Source organism: Drosophila nasuta, chromosome 3, assembly GCF_023558535.2.
Source record: "Drosophila nasuta strain 15112-1781.00 chromosome 3, ASM2355853v1, whole genome shotgun sequence".
NCBI lineage: Eukaryota > Metazoa > Arthropoda > Insecta > Diptera > Drosophilidae > Drosophila > Drosophila nasuta.
The window spans coordinates 11,262,307-11,278,251 of record NC_083457.1 but is presented as its reverse complement, the minus strand read 5'-3'; the positions used below and the strand labels follow the sequence as shown (position 1 = coordinate 11,278,251).

The 15,945-nt window shown below is 35.4% G+C and overlaps 1 protein-coding gene across 2 annotated transcripts in view; it reads right to left on the bottom strand.

Moving 5' to 3' along the window:
* Positions 1–197: 197 nt before the first annotated feature.
* LOC132788615 (cAMP-dependent protein kinase catalytic subunit 3) overlaps positions 198–15,945 on the bottom strand; it is a 28,843-nt gene continuing 13,095 nt past the window's right edge. For both annotated transcript variants that reach the window (XM_060796108.1, XM_060796107.1), the window contains exons 2-8: positions 13,210–13,944; positions 3,182–3,350; positions 2,707–2,816; positions 2,392–2,637; positions 2,149–2,330; positions 1,265–1,342; positions 198–843 (exon numbers count right to left, since the gene is read on the bottom strand). In XM_060796108.1, coding sequence (XP_060652091.1) covers positions 718–843; positions 1,265–1,342; positions 2,149–2,330; positions 2,392–2,637; positions 2,707–2,816; positions 3,182–3,350; positions 13,210–13,855 — 1,557 coding nt within the window. In that variant the 5' untranslated portion in view covers positions 13,856–13,944 and the 3' untranslated portion in view covers positions 198–717. The remainder of the gene's footprint in view (positions 844–1,264; positions 1,343–2,148; positions 2,331–2,391; positions 2,638–2,706; positions 2,817–3,181; positions 3,351–13,209; positions 13,945–15,945) is intronic.

Genomic DNA, 15,945 nt, shown 5'->3' with positions numbered 1-15,945 from the left:
CATAAAACAAACGGCCATCAGCGCCGAGGATCGTGACCATTAACTGACACATTTTCGTCCAACTAATCCCGCCAGAACAATGAAAGACAAACGAGAAAAACGCAGAATGAATATATACGCAATGAATATACGAATTTAAACATAACAAGATGGTATCTATAGGATATGTTAAGAGAGGCAGGCAGCACACGTGTGTATCGAGTTTCTATCACTTTATTCAACGTTTTACGTTAATTTTTCTTTATGGTTGGTTTTTGTTGTTTCGGTTTTAAGTTAACAATAATTAATTTTGTTTTGTATGTGCGATTTGCTTGCAACTTTGCAGCCAGCACTCGAACATTAAACAATTAAACATAATAATTATAATCATATTAATAATAATAATAATAATGATAATGATAATTATAGACGTCTCACGCTAGACATAACATTATGGGCATAAACTTAGGCTTATTATAAATAGAATCGTATATTAGGCATAAGTTTATTGTATGTATCTGTGTGTGTGTATCATTGCTTTTGTGTTTTGCACAGCACTTTTAACACTAATTGCCAGTATAAATAATGAATAATGAATGTGTGTATTCGCCTCACAGCAAATCATACTATGTAGTTTCATATCCATGCCATACACAGCACATACAATGTGAAATATGTATACTATATTATTTAGGTGTATATTTATTTAAATTGTTTTGCTTAGTAGTCTCCCCCCGTTTAAAAATCATTAAACAACTGCAAATCTCTTTGGTCTACTGCCTTGGCGGGTTTCCAATCCTTCTCGGGATAATCGTCAAAATTTTTCGTATCCCCATCGTGGTGCACGTCAGGCATAATTGGTGGCTGCAATTGATATAGAACATCGAAATAGATGGATTAGATACAGATTCGCAAGTGGAAACTATCATAAAATAATTGCAAAACCAAACAAAACGATGGCCAGAGGAATAGCGTGAGGGGGTGGGGGAGGGTGAAGGGGCTTAGCGCTATTAACGCATTTAGAGCGTGCAGAGATTTATGGTCCCCGCCCACCAAGAGCGACTGAATCGCTGCGGTCATTAATTAACGGCATTGCTAATTTCCAAAATTGATTTGTTTATTTGCTTTTAATTACGTCCATGTATAAAAATACATTTTATCCAAAATCGAATCGACCGCAATCCAAATCATTAAATGGGGCCGCACGTGTGACGTCGTCCCGATGGACGATGGATATATAGAGTTCATAGAGTTTATCCGATACAATTGCAATCTGCTTGCTTACCTTTAGTTTCTTATTGTAGACGTCATTCCAATTCAAGTGCTTGAACCAGCGATGCCTTTTAACGTCATCAGCGCCATTCTGTGGGCATTAGAAAGAAGAAATGAGAAATTAACTTAAATAATTCTGCATTTGTTGGCTCGTGTTGCGAAAACGCGCGACATGCTATTAAAAATCTATACTCAGTGCTAAAAGAGGTACAAAGAGGGTATCTCTGTATTTACTTATCTATTTGTTAAAAATTTTGTACTATTAAGAATTGCCTCTTAGTGATCAATAACTTTGTTTAATAAATTAAAAATCAATCAAAAACTAGTTAAGTTATCTAATGGGTATCTATAAGTCAATCTTTCCATAGAACTAACATGACTCTTTGATTTTCTGTAGCTTTTCTATTTTGAGAAATTTGTTTTGCATTTATTGTCGCCAACGGAACTGACAGCAGCCATGTGCATATGGAATCTACGCCAGAATTTCGACATGGGCGTGGGATTCGACAATTAATTTTTGATATATGCATCGCAATATTTAATGCCCAAGAAATGATTTCGATACGGTTATGACAAGTGTAAACAATCGTCTATAAATATGCTTTATAACCGTAAACGCCATAAAAAGCTGCCAAATTAAATGCACACTTCACAGTATTGAACAGGTGTTGCATAGTCGACCACAAAGTTGAAAGAGAAAAATATAATATACAAATATTTAATTAAATAAGTACCAAATTAGCCAGACAATTGGCTGTCTTATTCAAAATAAATAATTTATTACATTTCAAATCTCGACAGACATTTTGAACCTTGAATATATCCTACTCAATTTCTATTTTTCCCTGTTCCTAAGCAAATATCTTGCGGTTGTCTTTTAATTTGTATGCAACTCACCTTCATATTGCCCAGTCGCTTGGTTCTATCATTCACCAGCAACTTTTTAATCAAGTCTTTAGCTATGGGATCCATGTGTCGTTCCCATTCAATTTTGCCGCTCAAAATCTTCTCATATATGCCAAAAGGCTGCTCATCATAGAAAGGCGGATAGCCCACAAGCATTTCATAGATAAGCACACCTGAAGAAATCAATTTGTAATATAAATAAACTGAGAAAGAACATTTTTTAATATAACCTACCCAAAGCCCACCAATCGACGGCTTTGTTGTGTCCTTTGGACTGTATTATCTCAGGTGCAATGTACTCAGGTGTGCCACACAATGTCCAGGTGCGATCGCGCAGCTTTTTGGCAAAACCGAAATCTGTTATCTTCAAATGACCATCTCGATTGATCAACAAGTTCTCAGGCTTCAGATCCCTATAGACAATTTGCAGGGAGTGCAGATACTCAAGAGCGCTGACAATTTCAGCGGCATAAAAGTTGGCTAAACAAATAGAAAGGAATGTTAAGTTAGTTGGTGATTCAATTATTACTAAATATTTAAGTTACTTACAAGTTTGACTAGTAAATTTGCCCGCATTGCGCAGATATGTGAACAGCTCACCGCCGCAAACATAATCAAAGATCATATACAGATTGGATTCATCCTTTGTGGACCATTCACTGTGGGATAAAGAACATATGAATATGAATAAGAAAATAATAATATATATTTAATTTAAAGCAAAAGAAATATTTAAAACTTATTAATGTTCTTAATTTTTTAATATTAAATATTATTTTACTTCATTCATGTATTTTGTATCTTAATAATAAAAGTAATGACTCTTTTCGCATAAGAACATAAATCAATTCCTTGAAATTTATGCTCTTCCATATTCTCATTTATATTGAAATATATTATGTTTATGCCTTAGGCAACTTATTAGCTATTAGCTACTAGTTTATTCTCAGAAGTATTATTAATCTTTTTTCATTCAACTAACTTAATGTTTTAATATTCAACAAATAGTTTTCGGATTACTTACAGGCTGATCACAAATGGATGTCGGATTTCCCGCAATATGTTTCGCTCATTCTTGACATGTTCAATCTGCTTGAGGCGGATGACTTCGGTCATGGCTAAAATCTTCATGGCACAGTATTTTTCGGAAATGCGATCGCGGCAGAGACAAACACGCCCAAAGGTGCCAGTGCCTGTAACCAAAAGATATACAAATGAAGGGGTGTAAAGATAAGATGCATTTAAGACTCATTCACAGATATTAAAATAGTTTATCGATACTGCATGATCAGGTTATGCAGTTAACCGCAAAATGTCTTGGGTGTCCCAGCACGCCCCAATTGAATGATTGGCAGTTGGCTAAACGTGGGTGTTGAAAAACAAGATGGGTTGCCTTCCCCCTTCCCTCCTCGCAACCCCTCCATTGTTATGGGAGAGCTAAACATGCATAATTACACATGGTTTTTTTCACTTTTGAACACGTTTTGAGGTTAGTTGGTTGTGTGTAAGCCGACACCCATAAGATTTTCTCAACCTTGAATTTGTAATTGGGCTAACGGCCAGCAGACACAGACAGAGATGGAGACACTCAGAAAAAGAAGAAGAAAGAGAGAGGAGAAGAGAGAACAAGTCAGTTGGAACGTGTGAGTAGCTCGGATTACCAACAACTACATCAAGCCAAAACGAAAGTCAAAGCGGGCGGTAAAAAGTTCGATTTGACGTTGCACAGTGAAGCAAACAAGTGAAAATTTCATTGTATTATGAGCATCATCACAATATGAATAACGTGCGTCACTGTTGGTGTTGTTGCTAGCGTGCTTTTGGCCATTTGCTTGGCTTTTACCATAACAAAACTGCTTACAAATTGATTTGTCTTATAAATCAAATCCAACTACTCTCGCATTTGCCACTTCGCATCACACATCTTTCTTTCCAATTACAATTACAATGGGGGGAAGCAGAAAATTTTCTGTCGGATGTTTTTAGTTTTTCATCACGTTTTCGGCTTTTCATTTGGCCCACAATAATTAGCCATGATTTTCAATGTAATAAAGCAAAAGTGAGAGATTATTGAACCGAGCACACAAAAAGAACTGCCAATAACAACAACAATAAGAACAATAGGTACATGACTCGACACGTGCGTTCGTATCGAAGAAAGCTGAATAAATGATTTACATTTGGGGGGCGTAGATTCCAGCTGGCGGCTGCCTCCACATGTTGGCACCTGTCGTGAGACCAAAGAGGGCGGATATTACACGTGCAAATCAAACGAAATCTCTAAACTACTTATTGCCATCTAATGGCCAGACATTATAATTAATGATTAGCATTCGCCGTGCAATTTTTATTTTGATTACGCAGCGTAATGACTCAGCTACGATATTCCAGAACTTGCAAAATCAGCGTTGAGAGAAAAGAAAAAAAAAAATATAGAGATAGAATGGGAAACGAAATAAATGAGATTAAAGAAAGTTTTAGCACATTGGAATAGTTCAAGAAACAATGAGTAAGATTTTTGGCTTTGGAATTTCGCTAAAAAATTTGTATATTTTTTTTTTTATATACAAACTCATTTCTTTTGTATATTGATGTCTCGTAAATTTTGTTGAACTTTTCCTTAAATGATTTCAATTGATTGACGAAAAAGTTCCATATCTTGAAATGTTCTTATCAAAGAATTAAAACAGAATGCTGTAGTTAAAATTCAGCTATAAATTTGGAATTATACAAACATAAATACTCGTAAAGTAGCTAATAAAATATGCGAATTTTTTCAAACGGAATCAAGCTGAGCGGCGATATTTTCAAAATGGGCTTTTTGCATTGGTTCTGGCATTTGAAATTAGCAAATAATAAATAAATAATCGGAAAGATGCGAGAGATCGAAAGAGAAATAAATCAAACGGATATTACTACTTATCTGCATCAGAACACATACTCCTCCCACATACCTACAAATGCTTTTAAATATTTTTATTATTATTTTTCTTTCTTCCAAAATTTATTATCAAAACACAAAATGTGTCGAAGAAAGCGGTGGTTGGAAGGGGCAAACAAAAAAAGAGGGGAAGGCCCCCAACACGAATCGAAAGTATTTTTTGTTGGGTGTGTGTGTGAGTGTGTTGAAGCTATAGCAACAACAACCAGAGACGTGAGGAAAATGTGTAGCCAAGCGGCAAATGGCTAACAAAACCTCACAAGCAAATTGTTAACATTCTTTTAGTGGAAACAAAAGCAGCAAGCAGCAAAAAAGGTGTGCAAAAAAATGCTTCAACAAACGCACATATACAAATGGACATGGCTGTAGTTCTCAAAATGGTGAAACTTTGAGAATTTCAACAATTTTAATTCAAAAATTTAGTCAATGAACGCAGCAAAGCAGGCGAGAATTTTATAAGATTATTTAGAATATATTTATAAGACATAAAACAGCAATTATCAAATGCCAATGACTTGAAAGTGTTACTTTAAATAAATATTGAATTAAAATAATGGTACGATCAATAATTTGAGGCACTTAAAAGGATTCTAATTCAAATAGCAAGTTACTAATGATATCAATCTTACGAACTTTTTCTGTTTTACGCTGAAATATTATATATAAAATCGTTATCATTTTATTTTTTGTATGAATTTGTTAATTTTAGGCAACTATTTTACAACAGAAAAATAATACCAAAAACATTTCTATCTCTAATAAATCGTTAATAAAGAGCTAAAAAATACTCTTTATTAAAAATAACAAAATTTTTCCTATAAATTAAATTGATTATAATTAAATTATGCTAAGAAATGGCAAAAATCACTCATTTTTGGCACTTTAACAGTTTTCAATTAAAATGCACTTCATTTTATTGCAATTACTTTTCATTATTCTACAGCTCATAAAAAGTAGTTGGTTGTGTTAGCAGCTAGCCATGAAGATTTGAAGTTGTCTTTAAGTACCCTGCTGTTTTGAAAGTAGTTATTGTTTTGGCCAAATGAAGTTGAAGTCAAATGTTTATTAATATCGCATTTTCATTGCATTTTCTGGTGTGTAACTGCGGTTGATTTGCACCTGTTTGTGAGTTTTAAGCGAAATTGGAAAGTGCTCTTGAGTGTTGTCTAAACCAAAACCGTCGCGTCATTTTCCTGCCGTTCATCTCTGTGCGTCTGTCGGGCCTATACTACATACTAGACAGGCGTCTTGGCCAAGTGAAATTGTGACAGCTTTGGAGCAGACGGCAAACAAAAGCGACGCGTTAAACGGCGCAAACGCAAACGCCAATTGCCAGACAACAGCCAAGAGACAGACACCAGACTCAGTTGCAGACGACCAAAAGCAGCCGCCAGCAATTAAAGTCGGCTAAGAGAAGAGATCCGAGTGAAAACCAGTTGGCAAACTCCTTGCGTACGCGTAAAAGTTGCAGCCCAAGATGTGCGAATCGCAAACAAAACAAAACCAAACCAAGCAAGTGAGAAAGCTCCAATTGAACAGGAGGCAAACTGAGAGATACTCAGTGAATTGGAGAAAAGTTTAGTTTCGGTTGATTGATAAACATTTTGTTACCGAAAGTAACAAAGTTAAATAGAGATCTGGCTGAATATACAATAATAGTTTAATATATATATGTGTATATATATATATATATATATATAGTATAATGTAGGATAGGTATTATATATAGTATTCTTATATACTAATTCTAAATACTGTTAAATATTTAAAATAATTTAACTGATTTAATTTTCATTTAAAATAATATACTGAATACTACTTCTAGAACTTACAGTAAAATATATTATATATATTTAGTCAATGAATATATTCTAGGTATAAATCTAAGTTGAAAATATAAAATATACTATAACCAGTATTCAGTATTTTATTTAAGTAGTATTCATTTTAGTATTTAACAGTATTTAGAATTAGCATACAAGTATTTCTCTATTTGAAAAATAAAAAACAATTTTCAATACATTGGTGAATAGTTAGAATAAAAAAATAATTTATTTATTATTGTATTTTCTTATGTAGTCAAAAGACAAAGTTCCTCGAGATTCAATATACCCAATGCAATAATATTGCAACAACAGGGTAGTGAAAAGACTTTACATCATACATGCAGCAACTTTCTATTTAATGATGCGACAGTTTCATGTGCTGCAACTGGCCCTGAACAGGTTCAGTTCCCGGTCTCAGTCTCAGTCCCAGTCTCAGTCACTATCTCAGTTGCAGTTTCTGTGGCAATACCCCGTCTCATTTCCATTTCCATTCCCAGTCCCAGTTGCCTTTCCCTTCTCTAACCCTCCAGTTTACATTAAAGCGACCAATATCATGGTTCGTTGCGTCTGTCTCTGAGACGCCTCGTCGCTGATTGATGCTGTTTATTTGCTTTAGCGCAATGCATTGCAATTCTTTGTGCAGTTTTATTGGCAGATGCAGCTCGCTTGCAGATTCCCATAAATTATGTGTGCCAAAAGTCAAAATACTGTAAAAAGTTTTTGTAAATCGCGCGCAATGCAAATGAAAATAAACGGCGACCAGTCAGACAGACACTGCCGCCATATAAACTTGGCACAATTCGCACAATTTTGGCAGCTGCTCTGACCGCTGGCTAAATAAAGTTAATTGCGTTTTATGCAGTTCCAAGTAAAAAGTTTGTTTTTAATCCCATAAACAAAATAACAACAATAATAAAAGCCAAAGCTGAAGTTCCAACAGACAGAATTAAACACACGGATCTCTTTCTCTCTTTTGAGATATTAACTTGAAGAAAATAAAGATAATACAAGAAATTGAGTTGCGAATTGAGTGCAAAAGAGTGCATTAAGTTGGCACTTAAAGAATTTATATTAGCTGTCGTTGTTCATTTTTTAATAGTGAAAAAGAAACTTAATAGGAATAGCTTGAGTACATGACATTAAAAGGATTTTAGATTTATGAACAAGAAATTAGGTTATCCTTGTAATTAAAATTATTTCCGTATTTTCAGTTTTATTTTCGTTAGTTTCCTCCTACAATAATTGGACCTAGTTTAAGGCCGAAAATGTTGTGTCAAAACGACCTAGTGATCTAAAAATGTGGGGTTAATTTAGAATTATACATGAAACATCGATGTCATTCGGTTCATAATTTGTGGGATTTATGACATGTGGAAACATATGTTTATCATCATCATCCAATGAAACGAAACTATCGTGTAATATGCCAGTTGACCGCACGGCTCACACAATTTCAATGGGCTTGACAAGATGTTACAACGCGCCCCGCACTGCAATTTACACATCAGCTCTAAAACAGAGAAAACGCCATAAATCAAATGTCGAAAACTGTTAGAAGTAAAGTCGAATCGACTATTCAATACCCTAATTCTAGGCAATACGAAATTGGATTAGCTCTAATAAGTGAATCATTCCTTTCTAATTTAATTACAGGGTACTATCGAGTGGGTGTTTGATCGTTCTGCTTTTGATTTTGTCTATTTTTGTCACATGCAAAATGCATTTTTAGGTCATTTTTATTAATAATTAGACCAACAACAACAATAACAACATCAGCAGCAGCATGTAGAGAGAAAACCTCAAGACGCACAGAAAATGTTTATAACGCAATTTTAATATGCTCATTTAGTGTTTGGCAAAAACAAAAAAAGCAACGACGAGACAAGCATGCAAATGTGCCATAGCTCCCCTCTGAATCCCTCTCTCTTCCCCTCTCTTGATCCCCCTTCGGCATAGACAGACGCCTCTGTTTGGGGCAGCCAATTTGGTGTGGCCAAATTTTGGGCAAATTGCCAAATAATAATTTCTATAAAATTTGCTTATACATTTTCTCAATTTTGTTGAAATAAAAAGCAAAATTTTCTTCAATTTTATTATATATTTCTTTTGCTCGCTTTTTTCTTTTTGCAATTCAGATTTTTTTTTGGATTTGTGGCTCAAAGTTTACACAGATCGCGAGACGCTCAAATTTTCCATACGATCATTAATTTCTCGTTGAATGATTTTGTCTTCTGTGCTTTATTTTATTTTGTTTCATTTCTTCTTTATCTATGGCCAATAATATTATTATATTATAGAGTACATATATCGAGAACATACTTATAAAGACGACCGCACTTAACACGCCACAAATAAAAAGAAAATACGAATGAAAAAAAAAGCAAAAAACAAAAATAAATAAAGCAAGAAAAAAGCCGAGTTGATCCCAAAAATAAAATTGAACTATGAATTATATTTTGCAGACACGTCGACGACACACGATTGCCGCTTCTTATGCTGCTTCTTCTCGATCGTCTTCCAAGAAAACAACAAGAAGGCAAAAAACAACTGCGACATGTGTTGCCGCTTGAAATTTGATTGGTTTCTATTATTTTAAAATCCATTTATGCTAAAAGCGCCAAAAAGATTTCATTTCAAGGGCCAACGAGCAACCTTTCATTAGTCAGATCTTATTGTTGTTGTGTGCTCTTGGACACTTTTATGCCCGAAAATGAATTGTATTTCCCCGAACTGTGCGTAAATATTTATCTCCCACAAATCTATCAATCATTGAGCCACGAGCAGTAAAAGGATTGTGTTGCTCTCTGTTCTGTTGTTATTCTGATCAGTTCTGTTCTGTTGTTGTTCATTTCTTCACTTGTTGTTTTGGTTTTTCAGTTGTTCAATTGTTTGGGTTTCACAAGGTCTTTGCGCTCATCTTGCAGTCAAAATCTCTTCTGTTCGCTGAGTATAAATTTGTCAATTTAATATATTAGCTGTTAAAGTGATGTGCGCTTTGGCCTGGTCGATCGTCTGTCTACATTGTCAAAGATTTCCGCAATGTGCTGCTGCTGTCAAGTTGTCTCGCCAGTGAGCAGGATGAGGCTCAAAAGTAGAACGGCAAATGTCTTTACATTTTAATGTACTCATTCACAATTTGTCTATTCGATTTTGATGTGATGATAATTTGGGCAATTTGCGATGATTTAGTACGTTTTAGATCACATTGTACCTAATACATTTCTGGCAAGAGTCGTTGACGATTGTTATTGCTTAACACACGTCGTAATTCAATTAAAACATTGTTTGAGCAAAAGTTTAATTGATGAACAACAAATTGAAAATATATTTTTGAAATTTAATTTCGATTCGCAGAACTGTCGGAAATAATTCATCGTATATTGAAAAATATATTTACTAAAATCAAGAAACAAACTACAAACAATGTTTTGAATCATTCCAAATAAATACCAACATATTTGTGCTTCCCCAATTAAAATTGTGTTATCAATTAATACTTAAATTGCTCTTTTTATTGCTTTGTTGTTCAACGATGTTTTTGCCAAGATTCATCATCGAGAAGTCACGCGTCTCGAAGGTGTACAAACAAAAAGATATTTGTTATTTGGATGGCAACAGACTAAACTGAACCAAAGGGTGCCGCAGAAATGTTTATCAAAATTCGGATTCGGAAAACAATTCCAGCGAAATTTCCGGAAAAATTACCGGCAACATTTTATCACCTGCTGCACATTTCACAATAGAGTCGTAAAGGCATCAACGACTATCGATTGGGCCATGTTTTGTTGTGGTTTTGCTATTGCTTTTGTTTTTTTTCTCTGTGTTGTGGGTGGCTTCGTTCGCTTTGGCTGAGTTGCGTTGCTTTGCTGCATTCGGTTCAGCTAATCAATGAATTTTTAAACAAACATGAACTTCAAATATTTATCAAGAATTTCGAACAAAAATCCGCAAAAACTGAATGTAGAACATTTTCGAGTATTTTTTCATATCTCTTAAATTTTTCTACTCGCAACGAAGTTTACATATTTGGTTATAGTAAAATGCGTGTTTGGTCTTTCAGGTGGCATTTTCTTTACAGTGATTTGCCCCTTCTAATGAATGCGTGAGTCAGCGTCATTAATTGCGTACCTGGGCATGCCTTGAATACATATGAATCGGGTATCCGTTTGAGTTTATTTACTTTTTACGAATATTTCTGGATTTTATCGTACTCAATAGCAATGGGGAATGGTTGTTTGAGTGTGTGTCTGCGTGTGTGTGTGATATTCTTGTCTGGCAATTGTTTGAAATTAATGCAAGATTACTCATCGGTTGTATGGTGAAGTATTAGGGCGGAAAAGGAGGGATTACTCATACGCCGTGGGGTAGCAGTTGCTGATTGAAACATTCTCCCTCGCAATGACTTTGCACCGGAAAAACAGCTGAGCAAAAGCATCTTCAACTGCAAAATTGGTCAGTTCACTTTTTGATTAGGTAACGACAGAATACACCCAGAATTCTCGAGGGTGCAAAACTGTACTAAAAGTTATCCAAAGTATTTTTCGCACGTTCTGCAATCAAAATGTGTTCAATCTGATGAGAGCAAAATTCAGCACTGCTGGCAGTTAAAATATATAATTGCCATGCCCATTCAGATCAGTACTTTTATGCGATTGCAATTACTATTTGACTTTCTTCTTTTGAGAATACTTTTTAATGGCGCTGATAATTACTGCAACTGTTTAAATTAACATTTAATTTCGCGCATTTATTGTGAGAATTTGAATCGAATTTTTTTGTATTTGATTTCAAATATTTATTACCTCATTTTTTATGCATTTCTGAACGCTTTAATCTGCTTTAGCTCAGACGCTCATTTCGCCTTGATTCGATTCGATTCGACTCGCCTCGCATCGGCTTCTTGTATTAGTTTTTATTGTTTTTATACGCAAATAAATTCACATTGATTACGCAAATTGAAAGCGATGAGCAACGTACCGTACTACCTCTACTCGTCTTATGATTATTATGAACATTTCGCACCGCAGACGTCGAAGATAATTGTTCTCGTTGTTTTATGAAGCTGCTTGCTTGCGTATTTTCACAAAGCGTTTAATTTAGTTTAAGCATCCATTTAATACACATACGTATACGCAATTCGTATCGTATACGTACTATGTATTACGTATACGCCACCACCCCAGTTCCAAATTTAGATCTGGTGTTATTGGGATCATGAATGAGAGCCTACGTAGTCAGTGGCCATTACTGTCCAGCAGTATATAAGTATTTTTTTATGGGTTTTCCATTATTTTGACGTGTTTCAAGTATTTATATTTCACTCGGCTCTTTGTTATTTAATTCACAAAAACGTGTGCTCTAAATTTAGTTCAACATTTTAATGATTGTTTTCAAATAGCGCATTATGGTTTTCAAATATAAATATTTATCCGCAAGGCATCGGCAAGTGTGGCTGCTTTAACAATTAACTACGTTTTTTACTTGTTTTTTTTTTTTAAAAGATCTAACAATCATTAATTTATTGCCGAGTTTAAAATTTTAATCGATTTGTACTTGTTGCTTAACTTGATCTTGATCTTAAGAGTTAAGCAAATCTGATTATTTTAAACGTATATGTTAGATATACCAAATAAAGCCTTCGGTAAATTTTTGTTATATGGTTTTATAGAAAATTGTTAGCCGGTATAAGATTATTTAGCCTCATTTGCTGGAAAATCTATTGAAAGACTGTTCTCAATTTCATTTTCATTCTATTCACCTTGTTCTATGCTAAAGTGAATCTGAAATTTCACTAAATTGATCCAACATTTTCAATCATATTCACACCATGAGATCCTCTAACAATACACATTAGATTTAACTGATGGCTTCACTCTCAACCAAAAATATTTCTGGCAATATGTGGCTGAGTTTACATTCGGAAAATATCAATTTCACATATGGTGCCGCCCACTCTGCTGTTATTGCTTATACGCTTTGTCATAAGCCTTGACTCGAAGACTGACCTAGCTACAGATTTGTTTTGATATCTTCAATTTAAACAAGTCAAAAACACAAATAAACAGGAACATACCGGTGTGTCTTGCATGGTGTTGTGTTGTGTTGTGTTTTGTGTGGCTGCTGTTAATCGAACTAAAAACACAACGATAACTCAAGTTGAAGGTCCCCCAGACAGACAGAAGAGATCAGAACTAACGGTTTGGCAGGTTGAAGGTTGCCAGGGTGTTGCTGGCATATCAATCATTTTTTGTTATGATATACTACTGGTAGTGTTTGCTTACTCACCGACTGTCTTGATGATCTGGTAATCGTCGAGAAGATATTTACGTACGCCCTTTGCGGTCTGAACGCTGCTGCTTTCCTCAGACTCATCGTCGGTCTCCTCATCGTCCGTCTCATTGCCATCGTCCTGTTCACTCTCATCGGAATCATCGTTGTTGGTCACATCATCCGTATCGTGACCATCGCCCTCATCGCCATCCTCCTCATCGTCCACATCATCATCTCCGTCATTGTCCACGGATGTTGTTGTGGCGCTGCTGCTGCTTCGACTGCTGACACTGACGTGTTTGGATTGTGGTTGCTTCTTATGTTGCTGCTGTTGCTGTTGTTGCTGCTCTTCTTCTTCGGTTTCCTCGCTATAATCGGACTCTAAGGGATCTGATGATTCACTCGAGGCGACACTGTGACTGCCACCGTTGACATTGCTGCTGGTTGTGGCGCGACTCAATTTGAATGTGAATGTTGCCTCTGTGTTGTCATTTGTTGCTGCTGTCGCTGCTGTTGTTGTTGCTGCTGTTGCTGGAATCTGTTTCTTGTGCAATGACGATGACGTCATGTTGCTTCCGGTTCCTGATGTCAATTTTGATGAGGAGCCGCCTTTGCCGCCTGTCAGCGGAGTGCAGAAACGCGCGCAAGTTGCTGTCGACATTGTTGCAATTGTTGTTACTGCTGCTGCCACTGCGAGCCTTGTTGTTGCAACGATTATTGTTGCTGTTGTCACTCGCGTTGCTCTTGTTGCTGAAAATAAACAGATTGACACCGGTTAGCTGGCATTTGACAGCAATGTAATAAAAAAAAAGAAAACTAAGGCTCTAAAAATATGCGCTCTATTTAGCTTGTGGCGCCATCTGTCGGGCTGTAGCTGACTACAGCTACAAGTTACATGATTTATTAATTAAAGGTTTAGTAACGATTGGATAGAATAAAGTCAATTTATTTAGACTAACACTAAATTCTGGGAATACTCAGAAGACACTGAGATGTACAAAAAGTATAAATCAATCATTTTAATGCCTTTTGTATGCAACAAAACGTTCGTGTAATACAAACTCTTGTGTAAATAAAACCGGAGAAACAATTGGAATGAAAAATACAAATTAATTAATTAAACAATTGCTCTGCACTTCCTCATTTTCTTGCAGGCATTCAACTTTGCATTTTTTTCTAGATTATTATACGAGCAAATCTTTTCAGCGTGCTAAAGAAATTCCCAGAGCACATCAAACATTTTCAAGTGCATTTGAAGTGCTCCTCTTTCGTCGCATCCCATTTACTTAAAGGGTATAAGTGACACTGAGGCATTGTCTGCGATGCTTTAGTGCTATTTTTGTGCCACTTTGCATGGTCGTTTAATTAACCAAACGTTGGAATGGGCAGCAGCGTCTTTTGTATTGTCAGACTGACAGCGTTGGTCGTGCGCGTAAATTGAAAGCGAAATGAAATTGCCGCCAGGCGCACACACAGACAAAAAGAAAGGAAGGGGAGGCAGAGGCAGAGGCAGAAAAGGTAAAAGAACGGAAGCCAGAGCCTACAGCGGCAATCAACAAGTGTCCTATAGTCCTAATTCAATGGGACGACAGCGCACAGAGATGCCAATGTGTCGTGTGGAAAATGCTATAAACTAAATATAATATAGTCATCAAGTAATTTAAAAATAATAAAAAAAAAATAAAAATACAGGAAAAACATGAACTTAATTGAAATAAAACAATTTTACAGCATCTTAAACAAACTTCATTGGCCTCAATGTCTGATGAGGAAAATTGATTTATAGGCCAAAGAGTAGACAACAATGCGGCAGCCACATAATAAGTAAACTTAAGGTTCCAGTCTATTACGATAACAAATTTTATTAATAACAATAAACGCATTTCTGATTCAATTTGATGACACAACGAAGACGCACAAAGAGTTGCAGTTGAAAGATGTTCTCTGGGCACGAGTCGAGTTGAGTTTATCGACTAGTTTTGATTCCCCTCTGACCTTGCACAATATCCCATCCATGTCTGCGTCTGGGTCTGACCTTAATGCAGATGCATTTAATTGAAAAGTTTGCCCAGCGGCCCCAAGTCCAAGTCATCAAACGGCAATCGTGCATAGAAGCGCAAATGCGAGCCGCATATGCAAAATGTTGATGAATAACACGAAGCACATAACACGCTAGCTGAGCGTGCCCGACTACAGCATACTCATTAGAATAATTAAGTTGAAATTTTCAGAATATGTTAATAAATGCTAAACTTAACAAGGAGTCATATAGAAAGACTTATAATAAAATATTAAGCAATTCTATAGAATAAGAAGAAACAGAATTAAACAATATTCTTTTTAGCAACTCCACAGGGTATGAAAATCAATGGAGTTAAGAAGTTGGAATTTTCAGTATATGTAAAATATTATTTAAGCTAACTAAGAGTTAACTATAAAGACTTTATTTAAAGCAAATCTATACAATTGAGGAATAAGAAAAAAAATTTTAATCAAATCTCTTTTTACCAGCTGCGCAGGGTGTGAAAATCAATTGAGTATTAAGTTGAAATATTCAGAATATATAGAATATTGTTTAAGCCAACTTTACTTAAAAGATTGAACTTATTATGCAAATCTATAGAAATGAGAAATACAAAAAAGAGATTTAATCAATACTCTTTTTACCAGCTGCACAGGGTGTGAAAATCAATAGCCATTGCTATAGGACAAGCCTGAGTGGCTTTTATTGTTTAAGCACTACTACTCGTC